At 43.7% G+C, this 12,690-nt stretch overlaps 1 protein-coding gene across 1 annotated transcript in view; it reads left to right on the top strand.

Annotated features, from left to right (window-relative positions):
- Positions 1–507: 507 nt before the first annotated feature.
- LOC144499289 (uncharacterized) overlaps positions 508–12,690 on the top strand; it is a 324,178-nt gene continuing 311,995 nt past the window's right edge. Inside the window, exons 1-2 of the mRNA XM_078221404.1 lie at positions 508–596; positions 2,989–3,063. Coding sequence (XP_078077530.1) covers positions 508–596; positions 2,989–3,063 — 164 coding nt within the window. The remainder of the gene's footprint in view (positions 597–2,988; positions 3,064–12,690) is intronic.

Consider the following 12,690-nt stretch of genomic DNA (forward strand, 5'->3'; position numbering starts at 1 on the left):
AAATGGGCAACCACCCCCACCTTATTTTTAAACCATTGAAAGGAAACGTTCTCTTCACACCAACCCTGTCAACACACCTCACTCTCTCGTGTTGTTGCGTTGGCTTGATTCCCTATGTTGTTCTCTCCTCTTTCTCTCCTGCATTCTTCCAGTTCACCTCACCCTCTGCTCATGTGTGTGTGCTGTACCAAGTACCAGAAACAGATGGTGCAGAAACAATTGATCGAATAAACGGATGAAATTGAGAAAGTGAAGAAATGGAGAGTAATGAATGAGAAGATGAGGAAAGTAGGAAGTGTACAGTAAAGGAAAATGAAGGAGAGTAAGCGAGCAAAGAAAAGGCAGTGAGGAGCTAACGAGTGAGCAGTGGAGAAGACAAAGCTGGAAGAGGAAAAGAAGTGAAGGCTAGACACGGAGAAGAAATGACACCAATGTAGGGAGCAAGGAAAAAGAAGCAAATATACAGTGAGGCAGATTTGCGGGGGGAGGTGGGGAGAAAGATGTAAAATGAGTGAAGAGAAATTGGAAGAAATTCAAACTGGGGCAAAGACCAAGGAAAAGGAACAAAAAGCAGGAGAGGAGAAAGGGAAGTTGTGGTAATGATCCCTTTAAGGACAACACAGCAGAAGAGGGTTACCTGATTTGTGGGGCCAACTGGGACTAAGTGAGTAATCACTGCAGTGATTGGAGCACTTTTTTGGCAGAAGATAGTCTGCAGGTATGTAGGGACTAGGGTAGCTGGATGGGCTGCTCCGGGGTGGGCAAGGGCTGCTGACCTCCATACAGTTTCTCCTTGTTACTAAATACCCTTTCTATTCTTGACTAAGTCTGTAGCGTGCATCATTACATTGGCAACGAGGATAGGATGGACTATGACAGTTACATGGGTATAGAGGGATGTGAGCCAAACATGGGCAATTGGGGTTAGCTCAGTGGTTTTAAAAAAAAAAACAGGGCGGCATGGACAAGTTGGGCTGAAGGGCCTGTTTCAATGCTGTAAACCTCAGGTTGGCTGTGTCATAGAATCAGAGACTACCCTGTTTTTAATTGAAGGCTGGAGAAAAATAGATACTCCCCGAATGCCTGTTTTTGGGTGAATAGACTCTGTTGAGATGGTGCCAAACCCTAAGGGATGGATGTGGAGCCAGTACAGTGAAAAATATAGAAGTATATAGAGGAAATAAAGCCCTCGGAAACGAGAGCTGTGGCATTTGATTTTTTTTTTAAAAAGGTGAAACTTAAGTTTAAGAAAAGAAGAGGGGTGTCCGGGAAACAATTGATGAACTAAACAGATGTTCTGAGGTTTTGGGGCAAAGACAAGGCCCCAACTTGCTTACTAGAAAAAGGAGTGGAAAGGTTTTAAAAATAAGTCTCAGATGGCGAGCGCTGAAACTGCCAGTGAAGTTAACAAAGGAAGGAATGGCACATCAAAAGAAGAGAAACAAAAGGACTCTCTGGGCAGCTAAAAGGAGGGAAAAATTGCAGAGATTGCTCAGAGAGATCCCTTCAGGAAAAAGGAGAAGCTTTGGAGGGTCAGAAGAGAAGTTTAATAAAAAGTTTAAAGGGGATCTGCCAGTTTAACGCCAAAACTTCAAAATCGTGGGAAAATACAGAGAGAACTGGTAGCTGCTGACAAGTTTTTAAAAAGCTGACAGTCTTAAAGCCGTAATGCATTTATAAAGTGGTAATACATTCAATGCAACAACCACAGGAAGGAACAGAGGGCAATGGACAGGGGTGGCACAGTGGTTAGCACTGCTGCCTCATTGCCAGGGACCCGCATTCAATTCCCGGTTTGCGTCACTGTCTGTGTGGAGTTTGCACATTCTCCCAGTGTCTGTGTGGGTTTCCTCCCACAGTCCAAAGATGTGCAGGTTAGGTGGATTGGCCATGCTAAATTGCCCCTTGGTATCAGAGGGACTAGCTAGGGTAAATGCATGGGGTTATGGGTATAGGGCCTGGGTGGGATTGTAGTTGGTGCAGACTTGATGGGTTGAATGGCCTCCTTCTGCACTGTAGGATTCTATGATAATTGGAGAAGATCCCAGATAGAGAAACTCTCCAAAAAAAATGTCCATAAGCCACGCAAGACTTCAAGGCAATAAGACCTCTGGGCAGAGGCAACAAAAGACCCTAGAAGGAAGGCAATGAAAAACGCTCATTGTTTGACACTCACTCACTATTTGGTAATTTAGAGAATTGCAGAATGGCAACAAGTCAACACTTCTTCATTGGAGACAGACCTGACCAACAGTGAAGCCAAAAAGGGTTTAGCTGAGGTTAGACGAGTAGAAACAAAGGTTCCATTTGCGAAATGTAAATGTCCGGTCAGAATGTGATGGATTCCCCTCAGAAGAAATGCAGAAATTCAAAACTTCAAAATAAACTAGGAATTATTCTCTTTTTTTTTGCTGATTCCACTTTGTTTAAAGCTTGAGAGAAGACATTAAAATGACTTGACAGCAAACTAACGTTGCAAAAAATTAACAAAATGAAGTTGAGGAGAATTTAATGAGACAATTGAGAATAAGCTGAACTCCCATGAAAATCAACCAGAAGATAAGAACAAGTCCAGTGAAGAATTGAATCTGGAGAAGGAAGCTGCTTGATGAGAAATTAACTGAAGAGGTAAAAACATTGAATTGACAGCAGAATCAGCAATTCAGACAGAGAAACTGAGTTTATGTGCCAGAACAAGAGTGCTGAATTGAACAGTCAAATGGAGCAGCAGCAAGCCTGTATGGAAAAGTTCCATGCAAGATTATAATTGGAACTGTGCGTAGTTGAAGCTGACCAGTAAAAGTGTTTACGTTTGGATGCACAAGCTTCAAGATCTCCATGAGCCATCAAGAAATGTTTTCAAACCTGTAAGCACCAAAGTACCTGATCGACCTGTTATAAACCTAACTGATGTCTCCATGCAAGCAAGTAGTAAGGAGTTGCCAGAAGAGGTATCTGTTATTTGCATTTGTGTTGATGTTGATCCAGTGGAAGCATCACCTACAAAATCCCACCTCTCTACAAGAAACAGAAAAACCCCTCCAAAGACTCATTGGACAATCTGTATGTACATTGTTTCTGAGTAACTGAGTTGAAGATTGTACAGTTTTTTTGTGTTCCTGACTAAGTCTGGAGCGTGCACAGTTTACAAAAAGGAAGAGAAAGGTGAAGGAATATTAAAATTGTGGATAAAAGCAAATACTGCGGATGCTAGAATCTGAAACCAACAAACTGGAAACTCTCAGCTGGTTTGACAGTATCTGTGGAGAGGGAGAGTAGAACCAACCTTTCAAGTGTGGATGACCCTTTGTCAGAGCTGAGGGGAAAGAGTCAGCATAGATTGAGGGTAGGGAGGGGAGGTGGAATTGGATGAAGAAATGAGCTTGCAGAAGGCTGAGAAGGTGTTGAAGGAGGTCAAGTTTTGTCCACTCTAGTCGGGCCATCCACATACTGAATGAGAAATTTCTCCTGAATACACAACAAATTTTTCTCCATCCAAAGCCCGAATACTATGGCTGTCCCAGTCAATGTTGGGAAAGTTAAAATACCCTACTATTACCACCTTATTTTTCTTGGAGCTATCTGCAATCTTCTTACACATTTGCTCCTCAATTTCCCTATTTTGGGAGCCTAGAATACAACCCTATCAAAGTGATCTCCTCATTTCTCAGTTCTACCCATATAGACTCAGTGGACGAACCCTCAGAAATATCCCCCCCTCAGTACTGCTGAGATGTTCTCCCTAATCAAAAACACACCACCTGTTCTATCTTTCCCCTCACATCTGTACCCTGGAGCATTGAGCTGCCAGTCCTGTCCTTCCCTCTTTAAGCCATGTTTCAGTAATAGCTATAATATCCTAGTCCCATGCCCCGAGTTCATCTGCCTTGCCCGTCAGGCCTCTTGCATTGAAATACATGCAGTTTAATCCAGACTTCCCTGGCTCTCTGCCCTACTCTTGCCTGATCTGTCTAATTTACTAGGATTACTGACACTGTCCTCAACCTTCTCTTCTGTCTCCCTACTGCTTTGGGTCCCCCCACCCCAGTTCAATCCCTCCAAAGTGGCTCTAGCAAATCTCCCCACGAGGATGTTAGCCCCCCCCTTCAGTTCTGATATCCTGAAGGAAGAAAAGAGTGAACGTGTTTAAATGGAAGTGGAGGGAGACCCGCGGAAAGCAGGGAGCATGTTATAGCAGACCCAAGAGTAAATACAATTGTTATATTGCAGATAAGTTGCAGAATTTTAAGGATAATCATAGTTTTCTGCTAATCCCAACAAGGAAACAACTCGCACGAGTGTGGGGATTTGTGATAGAGCTACAGAATCGTATGAGTTTCCACAGGGAATGTGGCAGAACTGACTTTGCCCTGTAATCTCCAGATTAAGATCCGACACAGTTTCAAATGTTCAAATTTTTTCCTTGGATGTCGCGACCTTGAACTTTGTATGTTATATTTTTCACGAACACAGCAGGATTTATTGCAATGGAAAATCCCAGGAAGTTCACATTGTGGTGAGGGGTACAGAATCGTTGGCTAAATGTAATATGTTTCTGACGCTTGTTAATTACATCCTTTTTTTAATGGCGCATGGTGGTTGGAAGTTTGCCAAGTTCCCATGTTCGTGCTGTCTGCACATTAGCAGAATGATGGCACCCTTTGGTTTACTAGAAGATTGGCTATGGATTGCAAACGGACTTGTGAGAATGCTGTGGTCTCTTGAACTGGGCTACTGCACTGAGGCAGCTAGGAAGTAAAACAAAAGTGTCCTTTTACTTAAAAAAAAAAGTTCAATCTATATTAAGGGCTGGGTTAGAGAGAATCATAGAATCCTACAGTGCAGAAAGATGCCATTCGGCCCATCGAGTCTGCACCGTCCACAATCCCACCCAGGCCCTATCCCCATAACCCCATGCATTTACCCTAGCTCGTCCCACTGACAATGAGGGGCAATTTAGCATGGCCAATCCACCTAACCTGCACATCATTGGACTGTGGGAGGCATCCGGGGGAAACACACGCAGACACGGGGAGAATGTGCAGACTCCACACAGACAGTGACCCAAGGGTTCTTTTGAAAATTATCTGCCATAACTGTCAGCAGTATTTAATGCCACACTGTCTGTACTCCTACGTTGGTAGGTTTGCCAAAACAAACAATCAATTATATTTATGGCCGTTCAATGAAACGTATAGAACATAAAACGTTGTTTGTTGCATGCTTGGATTTATGTCAGCATGCATCATCTTCGTTTGATTTCATTATATTATTCCAAGTTAATCCAATTAAATATAGCAGTCTGTAGATTAGCAAACTAATATTTTCCAAAATAATTTAGTAAAACTTTATCCATAATTTGTGTCAGTTCCTGTTAGCTATGCTGATTCAGTTGTTGTGCTGCAAGATTTGCGTGTTGTAACAGTGGTTAGCACTGCTGTCACAGCACCAGGGACTCTGATTCAATTCCAGCCTCGGGTGACTGTCTGTCTGTGTGGAGTTTGCACGTTCTCCCCATGTCTGTGTGGGCTTCCTTCGGGTGCTCCGGTTTCCTCCTCCCCACACTCTAAAGATCTGCAGGTTAGGTGGATTGGCCATGCTAGATTGACCCTTGGTGTCAGGAGCGATTAGTAGGGTAAATACAGGAGATAAGGCCTGGGTGGGATCATTGTTGGTGCAGACTTGATGGGCCGAATGGCCCCCTCCTGCACTGTAGGGATTCTAATTTTGTATTTATTCATAGATAGATTCATAGAACAGTACAGCACAGAACAGGCCCTTCAGCCCACGATGTTGTGCCGAGCTTTATCTGAAACCAAGATCAAGCTATCCCACTCCCTATCATCCTGGTGTGCTCCATGTGCCTATCCAATAACCGCTTAAATGTTCCTAAAGTGTCTGACTCCACTATCACTGCAGGCAGTCCATTCCACACCCCAACCACTCTCTGCGTAAAGAATCTACCTCGGACATCCTTCCACGAACCCTATAGTTATGCCCCCTTGTAATAGCTCCATCCACCCGAGGAAATAGTCTTTGAACGTTCACTCTATCTATCCCCTTCATCATTTTATAAACCTCTATTAAGTCTCCCCTCAGCCTCCTCCGCTCCAGAGAGAACAGCCCTAGCTCCCTCAACCTTTCCTCATAAGACCTACCCTCCAAACCAGGCAGCATCCTGGTAAATCTCCTCTGCACTCTTTCCAGCGCTTCCACATCCTCATAGTGAGGTGACCAGAACTGCACACAATATTCCAAATGTGGTCTCGCCAAGGTCCTGTACAGTTGCAGCATAACTCCACGGCTCTTAAACTCCAATCCCCTGTTAATAAAAGCTAACACACTATAGGCCTTCACAGCTCTATCCACTTGAGTGGCAACCTTTAGAGATCTGTGGATATGGACCCCAAGATCTCTCTGTTCCTCCACAGTCTTCAGAACCCTACCTTTGACCCTGTAATCCACATTTAAATGAGTCCTACCAAAATGAATCACCTCACATTTATCAGGGTTAAACTGCATTTGCCATTTTTCAGCCCAGCTTTGCATCCTATCTATGTCTCTTTGCAGCCTACAACAGCCCTCCACCTCATCCACTACTCCACCAATCTTGGTGTCATCGGCAAATTTACTGATCCACCCTTCAGCCCCCTCCTCCAAGTCATTAATAAAAATCACAAAGAGCAGAGGACCAAGCACTGATCCCTGTGGCACTCCGCTAGCAACCTGCCTCCAATCCGAAAATTTTCCATCCACCACCACCCTCTGTCTTCGATCAGACAGCCAGTTACCTCTCCAATCGGCCAACTTTCCCTCTATCCCACACCACCTCACTTTCATCGTAAGCTGACCATGGGGGACCTTATCAAAGGCCTTACTAAAATCCATGTATATGACATCAACTGCCCTACCTTCATCAACACACTTGGTTACCACCTCAAAAAATTCAATAAAATTTGTGAGGCCAGTTCTTTGGTCACTGTTACATTTAACACAATGTTTGGGATACGGCTGATTTCAATCTGATCTTAAATTATTACTTTGGTTCACTAAAATCTTCTGCAGCAAACTATTGTGGACTGTATTCTGTTTCAGTGGATTTGCATTTGGCAAGGAACTCTGAAGCGTACAATCGATTTGAATGTGTGCTGACCTTTAAGTTTATCTCAGTGGTGTGGTAAGGAACATAGCCTGTCAGTGATGGATTGACACTGAATGTAATAAAGTAAACGATAGTGCAGGACTGTACGTGTGTGTACAGATGTTAGTGGGACTGATGCGAACCAGGATGAATTAAAGGAGGCGATGGATGAGTTGCTGTCCCAATGGCAATTTTGAGAGAGCAATGTAACTCTAACCCAGGAATTGCTATCAATTTTCAGGCTCAACTTTTGATAATTACTTCAGGCTTGCAGTCTGGGTGACAGCATGACTCCTGGTCTGTGCAGCAGGGTTTGTGAAGAGCCTCAGCAGGTTGTTGTAAGATTGACTTTTCAGTTTGTTCACGTCCTTTGCATTTGGCTGGTTTTTTTTGTGTGAACGTGCTTGTAAGGCCTTTTTAAGGTCACCGGGCATCATCTGTAAACTGCCAGCTGTCGGGAGGCAGTTTACAGGTTACACAGCAAGGAGAAGATAGGACTCTGCAGGGTTAGGCTGCTCTTGTTTCCTTTTGTATCAATCTCTCTGCTAATTGAGGGGAATTTATCGGCCATAAAGATGCAAATAGCTCACAGGGTGGACTTTAGCCGTGATCACTTATGATGATGAAGTGTTTGGACACAGCTGGGGATGAAGAGATCTACATGAACTAACAAAGGCACGAAATAGCCTAGCTAAACTGAAAAGAAAACATGGAAAGAGCATCCGTTTGTTATTGAGTGGGAAAGAAGATTAATTTAATATCGACTTGAAAATTTAAATCTATCACCAATATGTCAATGATGAGAGTATCTCAGTTCAGTTCCACCTCGCTCCTTTGCTGTATTGCATGCAAACCTAAAGAGACTGTCAGAGGTTAGGAATTGATGTCATTAATTGCAGCTACTCCAAAGGAATTGGTACTTACTACAAAGGAAGATGAGGTGATGATGTCAGCTGTGGCCTGTTGGTAGCACACTTGCCTGAGTCATAAGGTTTCTGGGTTCGTGTCCCATCCCAGGACCTGAATATAAAAATCATGGCTGACATTCTAGTACAATGCTGAAGGAGTGAGGGAGGTGTCTACAGTCACACTCCTCTACTTGAGCGAGTGAAAACTTGCCCAAATATGTTCTGGCCATCAGATATAGGAGCAGAATTAGGCCATTCGCCCATCAAGTCTGCTCCCATTCAAAAGTTTCTCCACTTTATTCTCCTGCCTTTTTCCCCTAACCTTCGGTCCCCTTGCCTATCAAGAACCTATCTGTAGATAAAGGCAAAGTACTGTGGAATCTGAAATAAAAACAGAAAATGCTGGAAAATCTCAGCAGGTATGTCAGCATCTGTGGAGTGAGAATAGAGCCAAAATTTTGAGTCTCGTGGACCCTTCGTCAGAGCTGAACCTATCCATCTCTGTCTTAAATACACTCAATGACCTGGCCTCTACAGTCTTCAATGGCAATAGATTCCTCGTAATCTCTTTTCTAAAGAGTCATCCCTTTACTCTGAGGCTGTGCCCTCGGACCTTGGTCTCTCCTACTGATGGAAACATTTTCCTCATGTCCACTCTATCCAGGCCTTCAGCAGTATTCTAAGTTTTTAATGAGATCCACTCCACTGCCTCCCCTCCCTCCTTCATCCTCCTAAACTTGACTGAGTACAGACCAAGAGTCCTCATACATGAGGATCATTCCCAGGACTTCTCTGGACTCTCTCCAGAGCCACACATCCATCCTTTGATACGGGACCCAAAAAGCAGGACAAAAATCCATTTATTAATACCCCCATCAACCTTCTCTCAATCAACAACAAAGTGAAGGTGATTGCCTAATGGTATCTGGGTCATTAATCCAGAAAGTTGGCTGATGTTCTGGTGACCTGGATTTGAATCCCATCAAGGCAGCTGATGGAAATTGAATTCAATAAGAAAATATCTGAAATTACGAATCTACTGATGACCATGAAACTGTTGTTTTTCTGACAATTGACAGTCTGGTTCACCTAATGTCTTTTGGGGAAGGAAATCTGCCGTCTTTTCCCAGTCTGGCCTATGTATGACTCTAGAGCCACAGCAATGTGGTTGAATCTCAACCACCCATGGGCAATAAATGCTGGCCACAGAGCAACACCTATATCCCACAAACTAATTAAAATAATGACAGTTGTCATCACCAGTGCTATTAAGCAGCCCCAACACAGCAATCACTGTTCACAGATGCTCAGTTGGGTTCAGCTGGGATTACTCGACTCCTAGCCTTGGCTCTAACATGGAAAAATGAGTAGAATTCCTGAGGTAAGACTGACCGCCCTTAACATGAAGGCAGCATTTGACCAAGTGTGGCATCAAGGTATCAAAATTGAGGTTAATGGGAATTGGTGAAAACCTCCCACTGTCTGGATTGTACCCAGCACAAAGGAGACTGCAGGAGTTCCTCAGCACACTGTCCTAGGCCAAACCATCTTCAGCAGCTTCATCAATGAGCTCCCATTCATTATAAGGTCAGAAATGGGGATGTTCACTGATCATTGCAGTGCTCGGCATCATTTTCAACTTCTCAAATGCTTAAGCACTCAGTACCCGCAGATAGCAAGACTTGGGCAACATCAGGCTTGGGCTGATAAGTGGCAAATAACTTTCATGCCTTTCAACATCTACCAAGAAGGAATCTAACCATCTCTTTGTTGGTAATGCTATTGAACATCAATGAATCTTCCACCATTGACATCATGAATGAACTGGGCCAGCACGGGCAAATGGGAATAGCACCATCTGCAATATCCCCTCCAAACCACACACCATCCTGACTTGGAACCACATCACCATTTCTTTACTGTCACTGGGTCAAAATCCTGGGCCCCCCCCTTAACAGCACTAGGTGTACCTACACCACATGGATGGTAGAAATTGAAGGGGGTGTCATACCGTTGCCTTCTCTCGGATGAATGATATGTTAACCATGCCAATGAAGCCCATACCCTATGAACATGGAAAAAGCCAACAAACCCTGGAAAATCATGCAGCAAAGCTGTTTAGTATTTTCAGATTGTCTTAAAGGTACAGACAATGAGTGGAGAGAGGGTTAAGCACAGGTTAAAGATGTGTATTGTCTCCAGACAGGACAGTTAGTGAGATTTTGCAAGCCCAGGCAAGTCGTGGGGGTTACGGATAGTGTGACATGAACCCCAGATCCCGGTTGAGGCCGTCCTCGTATGTGGAACTTGGCTATCAGTCTCTGCTCAGCGGCTCTGCATTGTCATGTATTGTGAAGGCTGCCTTGGAGAATGCTGTATTACCTTGTGATTGTAATGCTTGATTACCTGTAAAGGCTCTCATTCCAACCATTATTTTGTAAATTGAGTCTGTGTCTTTATATGCCCTGTTTGTGAACAGAACTCCCACTCACCTGATGAAGGGGCAGTGCTCCAAACTAGTGGCTTGTGCTACCAAATACTGTTGGACTTTAACCTGGTGTTGTGAGACTTCTTACTGTGTTTACCCCAGTCCAATGCTGGCATCTCCACATCATGCCTTGAACTATCGCAGTCCATGTGGTGTAGGTACATCCATAGTGCTGTTCGGAAGGGAGAACAGTGGAGCTGACACTGGCTCTTTAGAGACCCCCTCCCTCATTGCAAACCAATTTCATGATGAAAGCTATCAATACTAACAGTAATAAACTCTGCCAGCTGTGATTATTCTCTTCATTCAACAAGGAACATTGCTTCTGAAGCAGATTTTGCAGATCATTAAAATGATGTAAAATAAATGTGGTTAGAAATAGCACCACCACCACCTTGTCAATATAATATTTGTTATACTCCTGAATAGATTTCAGGTCACTGTTTGGCTATCCCTTGCCAAAAATATCCCAATAAAATTGTACAATAAGTTTACCTGCCATCCCTCATACTTGAATTATGATCTCTCAACATCTTGGAGAAAATGGACCTTCAAAAGGTGTTTGGTGAAACGCTGCATATTTGGCATGTTAAATGAAACTGAAGCCCATGGGATGAAAGGAACAGTAGCAGTATGTATTCTAAATTGGCCAATGCTTAGCAAACGGTATTTCTTTTGCACTAGACGTGGGTTGGACCGGTATTCTGATGGGTGCGTCACACTTTGAGGGGACAGCAGTTTGTCTGGAATGTCTAATTTGTTCCTCCTCGCTACAGGGTAATCTCAGCTCTGTGCAATGTGTGATTTTGATAGTCCTTGTCAGGTAGCGCTAAGGCTCTGTGCTGTCAGAGCTGACTGGGCTTCCACTTTCACTGCGGTAGATAGGAAGGAGGTGAGGGATGGAGGATATTTCATCAGCTATGACTCTCTCTCCAACTTTTACAGATGCACCATAGAAAGCATTCTTTCTGGTTATATCACAGCTTGGTATGGCTCCTGCTCCGCCCAAGACTGCAAGGAACTACAAAAGGTCGTGAATGTAGCCCAATCCATCACGCAAACCAGCTTCCCATCCATTGACTCTGTCTACACTTCCCTCTGCCTCGGAAAAGCAGCCAGCATAATTAAGGACCCCACGCACCCTGGACATACTCTCTTCCTCCTCCCGTTGGGAAAAAGATACAAAAATCTGAGGTCACATACCAATTGACTCGAGAACAACTTCTTTCCTGCTGCCAACAGACTTTTGAATGGACCTACCTTGCATTAAGCTGATCTTTCTCTACACCTTGGCTATGACTGTAACACTACATTCTGCACTCCTTTCCTTCTCTATGAACGGTATGTTTGGTCTGTATAGTGCGCAAGAAACAATACTTTATGTTAACACATGTGACAATAATAAATCAAAACTTTAAAATGTGAGATGTTGTACCTGGAGCCAGTGTAGATTGATGAACACCGGGTCAATAGGATATGTGCAGCAGATCTTCATAGGACAAGTTTATTAAGACTTATCAGAAGAACATTGGAATAGTTGTGCCTGCAAATAACATATTAATGCAATTTAATACTCATTAAACAGAGACAAACAGCCCAAGCTCCTAGTCTCTCAACCCATGTCTTTCATCCTTGGTAGCATCCCAGTAGATTTCCTTCACGTCTTGAATACTTGAAAAACTAAGGTGCTTGATGCGCGATTAAATCACTCGGGAGGCTGGATCATACCCAGGAAATAAAGGCTTTTATTAGTAACAAGAATGGAGCATACTATATAACAATACAATCCCAGACTAAAGGGTCACCCGGCAGTGCAGTGACCTTTATACTCCTACAGGTAGGCGGAGCCAACCGGAGTGTGCCACAGAACAATACCAACAGGTAGAACACCCCAACAGTGACAACAGTAACATATGTACAAGTACCCCTAGTGCTAACCATCTGTGGTTCAGTACCCCTAGTGCTAACCATCTGTGGTTCAGTACCCATAGTGCTAACCATCTGTGGTTCAGTACCCATAGTGCTAACCATCTATGGTTCACCACAGTGCTCTTCCAATCGGCATCCACAGCATAAAATTTTCCTCCTTGTCATCAGTTTTAAGATCAAAGTGGGAATCATAGAATCTACAGTGCAGAAGGAGCCATGTGGCC

This window comes from Mustelus asterias, chromosome 9 (assembly GCF_964213995.1).
Source record: "Mustelus asterias chromosome 9, sMusAst1.hap1.1, whole genome shotgun sequence".
NCBI classification, from domain to species: domain Eukaryota; kingdom Metazoa; phylum Chordata; class Chondrichthyes; order Carcharhiniformes; family Triakidae; genus Mustelus; species Mustelus asterias.